Source organism: Pelobates fuscus, chromosome 2 (assembly GCF_036172605.1).
Source record: "Pelobates fuscus isolate aPelFus1 chromosome 2, aPelFus1.pri, whole genome shotgun sequence".
Classification (NCBI taxonomy): domain Eukaryota; kingdom Metazoa; phylum Chordata; class Amphibia; order Anura; family Pelobatidae; genus Pelobates; species Pelobates fuscus.
In genome coordinates, this window is record NC_086318.1 from 84,665,765 (window position 1) to 84,678,830 (window position 13,066).

A 13,066-nucleotide genomic window follows, 5' to 3' on the forward strand; every position below is an offset into this window, starting at 1 on the left:
AGGGAAATAAATTAACTTTTTTTACATTTACTTTTTTTGACCATATTTCAGCTAACCAACTGGTGTGACATGGAGACAACACTATTGTGTATATTTGTAATAATTTTTACGTACACAGTGTTGTTGCCAACTTGCCACAAGTTACTTTTTAGTGCATCTAGAACAGCATGTCTGACAAGGTGGAAGGTAGAGGAGATGGACCAGGTAATTCTACCAGCATGATATCAATGCCTGGATTGTATTGGTTTCCCCAAGTCTGAGAACATATGTATTTATTTTACAGGAGCAGAAGATATGGCTTACGTAAAAAGTGGATGGCTGCTTCGGCAAAGTGAGTATAAATTTATATATAAAACATTTCTTTTCTTACTGGTATCTATAAAGCGACAAACATATTCTGCAGCGCTTTACAATTGGGAAACATAGTTTAATATACCAGTATTTCTATGTATAAAAGTTAGTTCACTGTGTTGTTAAAGAGCGGGCATATTCTCCTTCTATTAATATGTATCACTTTTAAAAGAATAGCTAAATCATTGAATGAGTCTAGAGTGGGTGTTTATTATAGATATATCCTTTGGATTTATGCATTCTATTCACAATTTCAATTTTCCAGCTCAAACTAATATAGCTTTTCACTTATATTATGAAAATAAATCAGTTTCTGCTTTCTATGAATTCTCTCCATTCTCTCCATTTTGTATGAAGATTGCATTTGATTTTCACTGCAATATGTATCTGTTTTCATCCCAAGGCACCATTTTGAAGAGATGGAAAAGGAATTGGTTTGATTTGTGGTCAAACGGATGTCTGATCTATTATAGTGATCAGGAACGGCAAGATACGGAAGATAGAATGTACATGCAAATCGACTGTGCAAATATCAGAGTGGGCGAGGAATGCAAAGGTACGGGAATGGAGATTAATAAAGATGTGAGGTTTAATCACATATAAAATAATACATTCTGTAATCTAATAGTGTGATCTCATCTGCCTTTTGTTTTATATTCGCAACTAAATAAAATTCTGTTACCTAGCGCAGACTTTATGATTACTAGAATGTCCTGTAGATAATTACTATTGTTGTCATACATTGTAATACTCAGCAAAACCTTAATGCTATGAGTTGCCTGGCCAGTGGGGCAGTAAAATAAAGATGATCTTAACAGAGGAAGTGACGTTTAGCGCTGTATTTCCTACCCCCAACCTGGCCCAGTCAATATGTTTGCTGTTATTGATCACTGTATATCCAGCCCCTACATGATCCCAGTCCTATCTCTCCTGGTTCAGAAATTCAGCCTTCCTGGTCCGATAGGAAGTAAAAGGACTACACCAAAGGTCACACACACATATAGCGATCGCATTAGTACTAATTATTTTAGTGAAAAATCACTTCATTTTATCTCCAAGGCACCGCCTTAAAAAGTTGTAAATATTTGGTATCTAATATATTATAGAGACCATACATGATAAGGCGTAGACCGTAGAGGAAAAAAGCAAGAACATTAGCAATTCGGTGCTAATCGCACAAAAATGTAACTGCTCGTGTAAAACTCTCACCCACCTTAGCTGGATATAATATAGGGCTTAAATGGCAGCTGCTCAATGCCCAAATATTTCTGGGTAAGCATTAGCTCTCATAGACCCTGAGAGACACAACTGCAAGGTCCCCCCAAAACCAGAGTCAAAGCCACTGTTCCTAGAAAACCACAAACTGGATTAGAAGGAAGAATGTATTAGGCAACACAAAGTATTCGCTTATAAAAAATACAGTAATTTATTTACAATGACCTGTATTGTCTGAATGGTTAATTACCCATATAAGGTAACAATAGTCATTTAACATCTGCCCAGCTTATTGCTGTTTTGGATAAACTGTGTTTGGTTAGTTGGCTTTAAATGTCACTTTTGTAATTAAGTTTCATTTAATTCGTTTATAAATTAACATTACATTTATTTTATTATTCCTAAAATAGATTTAAATCCACCGGAAGGAAAAGGCAAAGACTGTTGCCTACAGATTATATGCCACGAAGGACATGTTATCAACCTTGTTGCCGAAAGTGCAGATGATTGTTTGTAAGTGTGTTACGTTACAAAACAAATTAACGTCAATCTGTCACCTTGAATTTGTTTTTACATAAACTGTTTGTAAAGAACATTCCAGATATTAACATGATTAGTATGACTTTAATTACACCCTGCTAAGGTAAATTAACTATAATTCCCACAGTTTCTCTGAGTGCTGGAGGTCTTAGAACTTTTTTTTTATTATTTTTTTTTTATATAAAGGACTTATCTCAGTTGATTTATTTTTTAATAAAAACTGCCAGATGAATGGGGAAGTTTGGTCATGTTTATATGGGATGATGGTCTTGGGAAAAACATTTAGAGTTTGATTTGCTAAATAGTGTCTTAAAAATGTATTTTCTCTTTATTTTAGATTTACCATCATTAAACATTGTAATATATAGTTTTATAATTATTATTTTTTAAAATTCTTTATTTATAAGGTTTTCATTCTTTCAGTTTGGGGTTAGGGTACAGAATGTAATGGGGGGATAAGTTGATTGTTACAGAGTTCGTATAGTTTCTACATGCATGTTATGACAGTCTTGTACTTGGCTTTGATTTATAACAAGGTTATTTTGTTACCATTATCTGTCAATTGCTTGTATGGTAGAGCTCTGCATGTTAGATACATTGCTATTCTAAGTCTAAGGGTGGGGGAAGGGTACAAAACACAAAAGGAAGGGAATCGGAATGCCCTGGTGGGGTTTTCCCCATCTACTCTTTAGGATATTGGTTTAGTGGTTCCCTCTATTTTATGCAGTTCAGTATGAGGGATGTGGGTAACCTAGAAAAGAGTATGTAGGGGTAGGGGAAGGTTATGCATAATTAGACAGGCTCCATTCTCTGTCCGTTGTTCTTGTTTTTGCGGTCACTCATTTACCTTTTGCCTTTGTGGTGGGCTCTAGGGGTACTGTCAGTTGTCGAGTGCGTGTTGTGATTGGCATATAGTTTGACCGTGTCCCAGGGCCAGATGGTAGCCTGGCTCGTGATCCTTCGTCAGTGTAGGGTTTTGTGTGTTTCGGGATGTGTGTGTCTCAACGAAGGAGTGGTGGTACCTGTTAATCCTATGTGGGGGCAGGGTGGCGGTGACATGGGTAGTGGGTGGGTCGAGTGGTAGGATCCCTGGGGTGGGAGGATCCAAGGACGGGTGGATAGGGCGTTTCGCAGCACGGCACGGCGCCCCAGCCCAGCGGGTCTGGTGGGGTTGGGGGGTGTTTTGCCTTAAGGATGTTGTCTTGGGAGGTTGGTTCTTTATAGCAAGATTTGCGTATTTGTGCCTAGGGGGTGTTGGCGTCTGTGCCAATAGTATTTGTATTTACCAGGTTAGGGAGGTGTCTCCGTCTAGCCATGGGTCCCAGACCTTGTGGAAGCGTTTGGGTGTATCGTGGAGTTGGGAAGTGAGTTTATCCATTTGTGTTTTATAATTATTAATCTTAATTGTTGGCTGTTGATGAGCTGCTAAAAATGTCAACCTGATTACAGTCCCACCATTCTGTTACGGTTCATCATCACTTTCGGTTTGGGCAATATAAGTCCTATATCTTACTTTAGGCTGTCAAACTCAACCAATTATAATCGTTCCGAAGAAGAGTTATTGACACATTAATTGAACTATCAAACACTTCTCAAACTCAGCATCTATAGGTACTTGACAAACTACCAATAAGTAGTCAGAAAACATTGACTGATTACTGGTGCTGGTTTGAAATATATATATGTTTAATGAGGACACGCCAACGTTAGCACTGTATGGCACACTATGGCACTCTAAACATCTGCCCATTGTGCCTGATCCAACATTATTAAAGGGTTCTTTTTTTTTTTTAAATAACACTTGTAAATTAGAGATTGTATATTGATTGACAGTTGCTGGGAAAAATCTAAAGGTATGGTATATCAATCTGTTGACTGTAAATGATAGATCCTACAATAGGTCTCATTCAATGTTCATTAAAGCTCGTTATGCTCAGCTTAATTATTTTAAATTCCCTCTCTGATATATTTTTGGGGGATTTATGTGCAGACTGGAGAAATAAATATTAAAAAAAATATTAATTGATGATAAAATTATTGATTTTGCTAATAATTATTTATTGAATCTAATTATATACCTAATATGTGATATTTAAATCTGATTGTCATAATGTGAAATTTACACTTGATATTTTACAGGGCTTGGGAAAGTGCTCTGCAGGAGGCTAGGACCAAGACAGTGAGTATTCAATATACTGTATAATATATAGCCAACTCACTTTGAATTCTCACTGTAGTAAACAACTCAGTACAATTTCTCTACAATGAAATTATTGACAATTTGTCAACATTTTCTGTAAGTACATTTACAGTATAGACCAGAATGCTAAATGTTTATTGGATCAGCAATGGAACAAATGCTATTGAAATGTAACTGAAGCAGAACCACACATGGTGCCAGTTATTATAAGTATGTTAATTATTTGTATTTATTTGTACAGTGTTCTACACATAAAATCCAACTCTGAATGTCCTAGACCTACTCTCTCCAACAAAACTAAACCGTACATGGGTAAAATTAGTTAAAGTTTTAAATACATCAAGTTGAAACACCAAAAGATTGGAGGCTTTCACTTAAATAAAAATGTTGGAACAACTTGTTAGACATGTCGTATGCAAGTCCACTTTTGTACATTTTGACAGTTGGGTAATGCTAATAGTGTATCATTCATTAGAGATACAAGTCTATCTTTTTTTAAAATATAGCCAAAATTGGCCAATATGGCGCTTATAATAACAATTTTTATGCAAGTAGTGTTATGAAAGACTTTGGAGTATGAAAAAAGACCTCTGAGGTTATGTCATTGCCATTAGGGCTCCAGATAAGTCTTAGTCATCTAGGGGAAAGGTCTTCTCAAGCTGAGTTGTGACCAGGAGAATTAGAGACTGACTGCCCTGCAGGGCAAGCCAGTTTCTATTGAGGGCAGACTAATTTCCCTTCTTCTTACAAAAAACAAACATCCAGACAGCTGTTAATGTTAAATGTGTTTCCAAAATTGTATTAAACTCTATCAAAGGCAGATGGCAAACTTGGGTTCAAATGATGTCAGACCAATAGGTCTTACAAGCCATTCTAGGTTACTAAATTTGTCACGGAAGTCCCAGTCTCCCCAGAAGATGGCATTTTTACAGTTAGATTGTTTGTTGTGGATCAAGAAGCATCACCTTTTATTAAACAAAGATGCATTTCAGTTGGTGCATCAGGGAGCTGCAGGTTTTTGTAAGCACTTTCTTTTTGTTCACAAAAAAAGGGAAAACGATTAACCTTTTGGGATTTGCATTCCCATTTAGTTACAGACACTTGAAGAGGCAGCTGTCTGAGGAATGGATTTTCTCACAGAAGTGTTCTTAATTTTATCAGGAATCCGCAAATGCCCTCTATTTGGATTTTCTTCAGATGTTTAGCATTTCACCAACGTTATGAAGCCGTTTGTCTTGTTTCTATGGAGCAAGAGGTTGACATATATTTCATATATCATCATATGTCATATGTTTCGATACCATTCTTATTTCTCAAGACTGGGACACCAGTTTCCAGTGTACCAGATAGACGGAGAATTAGTTGATCTCTGTTTCCTGAAATTCTTAAATTGGGGAAAATCCATTCTAACTCTGTCAAGGTCCAGGTATTTCCTTGTTTTTCTCATGAGTCTATAAGAGGAGACTAAAATTATTGGGTTATTTGACATAAAATATGTGGAACAGGTTGAATTATTAAATTATGGAACAGTATTTTGATAAATAAATCTTGGCGGAACCAAAATAAAGGCATTGGTGAATGCCTAAATAACTCTTATTCAAGTAAATTACCTCTCGTTTTAACCAACTTGGTTGTGGTCTGCAACTCCAGGTTTTTATTGAACTGCCACTATTGTGTTTAGACCTGAATGTTTTTCACATTTATGATTTGTGGGTTTCTCTTCAAATGTAAACCAAAAACATAAAAACCACAATCAGGAAAAAATCCAAGAAATAGAAAATAATTATTAAAGCAGCTTCCATTAGTATGGGTTTAATAATGCAGAGTAAACAGAGTGTACACGTGTACAAATGGACTAGGCAGAAATACACATATAACAGAGACGCTTTGTCAACAAAGCTTTGATCTTTGGTGCTCCAGGCATAATAGGCGCCTGTCTTCAGCACTTATAGGGGGTGCCTGTTTTCAGCACTTATAATGTGCCTTTTTGTCAGAACATAGCCAGGTCAATACCAAAATACCACAAACAGACATAGTTACGCACTATTTGGACCCTAGGAACCACAACAGGGCACTGTGTCATGGACTAAGTGAGCCTTTATACATTTGGGGGCATGTTTGGTGTAGCCACGTCCCCAAAACATGAGAGTATGTTGGTCTCTACTGTTTAAAGCCCCTCTGACGTCATGACGCTGGCTCGCATGCACCGCGTCATTAAAAAGGGCATGCACACAAAGAACAGCGGCCAGGATGCTGTCCAAATTGTCGGATCGGAGCAACAGCTGATCGCTGGAGCGCCAGGGTAAGTATCGGAGACCTTACACTGATGAGTCTGACTTGGTTCTCACAGTTAAAGTGTCCTTAGTTGCTGTCAGAAAGACAGCCACTAGAGGTGTGTTAACAATGCAACAAGAACATTGTCATATCGACTAAATGGAAATTAAACTTACTTTATCTGCCATGTAGGTTTTTTTGCTTTGGGGAACAAGCATCTGTGAGCTGGGAACTGTGCCAACAAGTATCCAACATGTAAATCCAGCAATGAATAGCTATATTTCTGATCCAAGGCTACCTGGATTACCAAAGGAATTTCAGTTGCAACTATTGACTTGCTGGGGCTTGGGTTCAACCAGAAATTTCATCCAGTATGTCTAGAACATGATTTTGATGACTTGTTGGCACAATTAAAGGGCATTCTTTCATTTTAAACTGAGCTATTTAATAGTGGGAAAACTTACTGGACCTAAAGTATATGCCTGTCAAATTATTCTCATATTCTCTTTTTTGCCCAAATACTCTTCAGCTGTTTTGCAGTTATTGCAATCTTCGCAAAACATGACTGTATCTGCATATTGATTTCCTGGTTGTCCTGTCTTATCAATTTCGCATTTTGTTTTAGTTCCAAATTTTTGCTTAGTTTCCCTATATTGTGTTTGCAGTTATATGTCAGTTCGTTCAAAGAAAGAGGAAGATAAACTTTTCACAAGGCTATTCATAAACTGTGAGTGAGGTGGATTGGCTAGGAATGCTATGATTTATTACCCAATGTGTTTGGTTTTCTTGGTTCATATCTGTTCAAATGTATTTAAAGTTATTTTATGCAATGAAGCAAAATGGCTGTTTAGCAAAGATTTGTGTTCATTTCACTAATACATTTCATAAATAGTTCAATCATGTCTTTAATGTTTGCTTCCAATCTTGATCTTAATCTGTAATCCAGTGCATTATTGTTAACTTTGATGTCCTACTTGCTGTGTGATGTATATACATTTGCAACATACAATTCCTGAAGAAGACAATTGTTTGTGTGGATATTTTTGAAATGATAAAGAAAATATAATTTGACCAACATAGTAATAACAATCATTTCACATCGATTTGCAGCATATCCTGGCCCCACATTTATTATACGATGAGGCAATCCTTGGTTCCGCCCCACCACCATACACACCATATGATGCGCCACCGGTAAGAAAGCGATGCCTAAGATAAAACAACTATGACAGATAGGAAGTTTTAATTGAACATTGTTACTGGTATAGTATGTATCTTAACTCTTGAAAGAAATATATTTTACATACAGTGTTCCAAATATTCACCCACATCTTGGTAGATATTTTCATTAAAGGTTTTAAGGGCTCTGTAATCATTCTACCTCATGAAAAACTGGTGAGAAATGATAGGACTCAATTTCCACCCTACAATTGTCCATGTTTACGATACGATGGGGTGAGAAAATTCTGTTTATATCATGTCATTTGTGATGAAGAGGTCAATGAATGTCTGCATAGCTTACCATGTCCTGCTACTAAACTGCTACCAGAATTCGTTATGACCAAATCACTGAATAATCTTTCACCTTAGCCATTCCATGATTAAGATGATGATTAATGGTTAAGATTCCACGAGGTTCTAGGCAGGTTGCCGATTTACTCCCTTTCCCCCTTATTATGCCAACCAAATTCAGTGTTCTGGGATCCCTGCCTAAGTCCTGGGGCTCTCTGAGCCCTGGGCTACCACCTAAGATCACCTTATGGTTAGTCCTGCTCTGCCTTATATTCAACTGCTGTGCCATCTCCCAAGCTGTAATTTTCTAAGAGAATCACAATTTGCAATTTACCTTATGCAAACATAATATAATCTTCCATTTATAGCTATTCTCTCTTACTTCTCTTTATCCAGTTTAACATTACATTTAAATTTGTATCCTCTAGATTGGTGTATCTTGATCATATATTCCATCAAAATCCACATTTCTAAATTTATATTTAAACTCAATCTCCTGTGCTACCATTAATCTTAGCTATACTCCACATCTACAGCATGGCCATAAGTCATTGAAGACTCTGTTTTGGTAGCTAAAAGCAATATTTCTGGGTCAACATCCTAATAATTCTACTCTGCCCACTACCCAGTGGTCTAACCATAGCAGTTATAGATGGGAAGTGGCACATGGAGAGTCTATATTAACCCAGTTTAACTGAGGAGGATGACATCTGTGCAGATATATATCTATTATTGTGCAAACAAAAAGTATAGTTGTACAACATATACCACCGGGGGCTCCACAGTCACAAACATATATATCTATTATTTGCTAATTTGCTAGCACAGAAACAGAACCTTCTTAGTCATGGTTTTCAATACTTCCCACTGTTTCATGTCCTCTTTTGTGCCCTCTCTAAAGCTGCCAAACTGATCTTCGTCGAACCCATGCTCATGAAAACTAAATAATTTCTCTGGATTACTGAGCTATTAGACAGGAGCTTGTGGGAAGATCTTAAATTCATTTTAATTTTCTAATGTCATTACCAGGCATATGGGTATGATCAGCATCATGGAGGATATCCAGTACAAGGAGCTCAAGTTGTCTACACCAGAGATGGACAAGCGTATTATGCGCAGCAAGGTACACAGAATGTCTCTATAGTACTTTACCCTAAATTATAACTAAACACATAATGATTAACCCCTTAGTGACCAGACCGTTTTCAATTTTCTTACCATTAAAGGACCACTATAGTGCCAGGAAAACATACTCGTTTTCCTGGCACTATAGTGCCCTGAGGGTGCCCCCACCCTCAGGGTCCCCCTCCCGCCGGGCTGGATGGAGAGGAAGGGGTTAAACTTACCTCGGGCGGGGCACTCTCTTCCTCCTCGGGTGAACGCGCATGCGTGCAGGAGCCGCGCGCTTTCAGCCAGTCCATAGGAAAGCATTATCAATGCTTTCCTATGGATGCTGGCGTCTTCTCACTGTGAAAATCACAGTGAGAAGCGTGGAAGCCCTCTAGCGGCTGTCAATGAGACAGCCACTAGAGGCTGGATTAACCCATAGGTAAACATAGCAGTTTCTCTGAAACTGCTATGTTTACAGCAGAAAGGGTTAATCCTAGCTGGACCAGGCACCCAGACCACTCCATTAAGCTATAGTGGTCTGGGTGCCTATAGTGGTCCTTTAAGGACCAGGGCTGTTTTTACATTTCTGCGGTGTTTGTGTTTAGCTGTAATTTTCCTCTTACTCATTTACTGTACTCATACATATTAAATGCAATTTTTCTCGCCATTAAATGGTCTTTCTAAAGATATCATTATTTTCATCATATCATATAATTTGCTATAATTTTTTTATAAAATATGATGAAAAAATAAAAAAATAAACACTTTTTCTAACTTTGACCCCCAAATTCTGTTACACATCTATAACTGTCAAAAAAACACCCATGCTTAATAGTTTAACAATTTCTGGTTAAATCCTGGTAAAATTCTTAATGCCCTTTGCAGGTCTGGCAAAATCATGTAGATAGTAGGAAGGACCGCACTCCAAGGTCTTTGTAATAGGTTTCAAATAAAATTTAACTTTTATTTAATCCATATAAAAGTCAACGTTTCAGCCCCCACATGGAGCTTTCAACAGGACAAGAAATAAAATACAAATGTATATATTCTTGTGTAAATAAAAGTACAATTTTATTTGAAAACTATCACAAGGACCTTGGTGTGCGGTCCTTCCTAATATATATATATATATATAAAAATATATATATATATATATATATATATAGAGAGAGAGAGAGAGGCAGGAAGGTGAGCACTCCAGAGGACTTGTTGAAACAATTTATTCAGTGAAGAAAAGAATCGACGTTTCGACCCTCAGGTCTTTATCAAGATACTAAACAGTGTAAAAGAGTGACATTTATACCATACATCATTAAGGAGTAATCACTTACCCTGGAATAGCTGTGCACCCCCAAACCATGTGTAAACGCTGACCTATAATTGAAAAATGCCGTGCAGGTCCCGTAAGTAAGTGATGACGTCAGAAAAAGTGCGACCGGAAAAGGTCGTGAACAGGCGTCTAGTTGCCAAGGGAACCTGGAGTGAATGGACTTACGTGATGTGTATAGAATAGCGTAAGTTAGAAGAGTATGTATGTTAGATAGGAATAGTGATGGAAATGTATACTGATATGGGCATGTAATGTTACATGGATCGATAGTCCACAGAGAAGTAAGCTAAGCAAAGGGTGAAATGTGTATGAAGTGATGGAAAAACGGATCTCTCAAATAGAAGAACCTGTTAAAGAACCTATATAGACAGAGAGAATGTATGCATAAGTATTGAATGGTAGCAAAAAAAAAATGGGATATATAAGTGTAAAGAAATATGTGTGGGATGAAAAAAATAATAAAATACACACGAGTGGGGAAAAGTGAAAGTGCAAACCTAATCAAAAGGTGATGATAATGAAAAATAAAAATAAAAATAAAAATACATATAAATAAAAATAAATAGAAATAAAAATAAAAATGCAAAAAAAATACAAAAAAATGAGACTGAAAAAAACTTCTCAACCACATGGGAGGAATGTTTCGTCTGTCCAGGATACATGTGCGAAAAGTTCTGATTCTGCAACTAGGTTTGGCCAAAGAGGAAGCATTATGCAATTAAACTTCTTTATTTTACTACTATGTATGTGTTACACTAGCACAAAGTAAATAATTTATACCATACATGAACATAGAGTTATTATTTATGATAGGATCCTTTCAAAGCTCTCTACAAAAGGTAATAGCACGGTAAAATTGTAAGAAGTTATTTTCTCTTCCCTTGCTAGGTGCGGGTGTACCTCCTGGTAATCATATCATCATCCGAGAGAGATACTATGACCATGACGGGGATCTTGCCATGGGAATGCTTGCCGGAGCAGCTACTGGGATGGCTTTAGGCTCTCTCTTCTGGGGATTTTAGACATCGTAATGAAGAGATTAAGTGCTCCAAGTTGTATTTATTTGATGCTACATGAATTGGTAGTTTTCAGCAGAATGTAAATTCTATAATTACTTAAATGTCCCTGTCTTTAGCACAGTAACAATTATACGAATCTGATAGTAAGGCAAAAAGTACAGCTTATCATACGTTATACGCTCGTAACAGACAGAGTGATAAAGCATCAACCCCTTTTCTTGGTGTGTATTCATTACACAGGAAATAAATGGAGAACTGGTAAGGGAGGTCCAAATTTGGGTACCTGCGCCAGGTACATTAATGAACTGAAAAACCATCCGTTTCTCGTGATATGTTCATTTATTAGAAATGTCTTGCTTTACAACCCTGATCTGCATACTGTGTGTGATGGACTCACCATAATTCAATTTCTATAAATGGTCGAGTTGCTTATAAGCTAAGAGTATATAACAGAATAACCCCAATAGAGTTAAACTCAATAACGGTGTCTAACGATTAATGAGCATACAGAGAGGGCAGTCATTTATATATGTATGTAATATGTTAAAAGATTACTTTATTAATGAAGATAAATTAAAATCTATGTAAACCATAGGATCTGAAAAACAGTCTCTTCTTTAATGACACCAGAATCATATAAGTTAAAGCTTGTATAACAAATGACTGGAGGGTGTGCAACAATGGATATCACAGTTACAACACACCCATTTACCACTCGCATTACATGAACCTTGAATACCTTATGGGAAATCTTGCTTTTCATTGGTCTTTGAACGGGGTGATACAAAAGGCGATCTTCAGGTACTCGCAGTGTTTAAAAAAAGCCGTTTTATTGGATCAAAATTGTTATAGAGCAACGTTTCGACCTAATACAAGGTCTTTGTCGAACTTGATTTGCTGGTCCTGCTTCAGCTAAGCGCCCAGTGGTCATCTGGAATTGAGTGCGTTCCCCCTCTGTTGCCTTTGAAAGGGGTGATGTCCGGTGTGATGGATGGGCTTTTCATTTAGAGTTGGATGATTGAGGTATGAATGAGGACAGAGTTGTGTAGGTACGTCTATTTTGCACTTTAGAATTGGCTTGGAAATGTTGAGATGTTCAAGGATTAGGGATATCCACAAGATATATTGACAATGACGGCTCCTCTGTATAGGTTAACTAGACCTAATCTGTTTAGCACTTGCACTGCATATTTAAAGTTCACACACCTGTAGACCAGATCTTTATATTCTAACTAGAACTAGATTTACAATGCTTCTCGAGGAGTTTGTTCTAAATGTGCTGATTTCATTATTCATTGATAAATATAAATACAGATCTTTATGTTGCAATACTATGCGTATTTTGGCATTTACACTGAACGTTGTTCATTTGAAAATTCTAAATATGCAAAACTAATATCAGACAATATATCACAAGTTGTAATGTATTAGGCTTCTTCAGGATTTAGAACGTATGAATCGAATCGTTTGGCCATAAACATATTCAGAATAAAGAATTCTATTTGCTGGTTCATC

At 36.9% G+C, this 13,066-nt stretch overlaps 1 protein-coding gene across 2 annotated transcripts in view; it reads left to right on the forward strand.

Annotated features, from left to right (window-relative positions):
- The window catches only part of PLEKHB2 (pleckstrin homology domain containing B2), a 38,033-nt gene extending 25,888 nt beyond the window's left edge, over positions 1-12,145 (forward strand). For both annotated transcript variants that reach the window (XM_063442369.1, XM_063442368.1), the window contains exons 2-8: positions 284-331; positions 755-907; positions 1,977-2,079; positions 4,246-4,285; positions 7,691-7,774; positions 9,122-9,215; positions 11,421-12,145. In XM_063442369.1, the coding sequence (XP_063298439.1) occupies positions 295-331; positions 755-907; positions 1,977-2,079; positions 4,246-4,285; positions 7,691-7,774; positions 9,122-9,215; positions 11,421-11,554 (645 nt within the window). In that variant the 5' untranslated portion in view covers positions 284-294 and the 3' untranslated portion in view covers positions 11,555-12,145. The remainder of the gene's footprint in view (positions 1-283; positions 332-754; positions 908-1,976; positions 2,080-4,245; positions 4,286-7,690; positions 7,775-9,121; positions 9,216-11,420) is intronic.
- Positions 12,146-13,066: the final 921 nt, after the last annotated feature.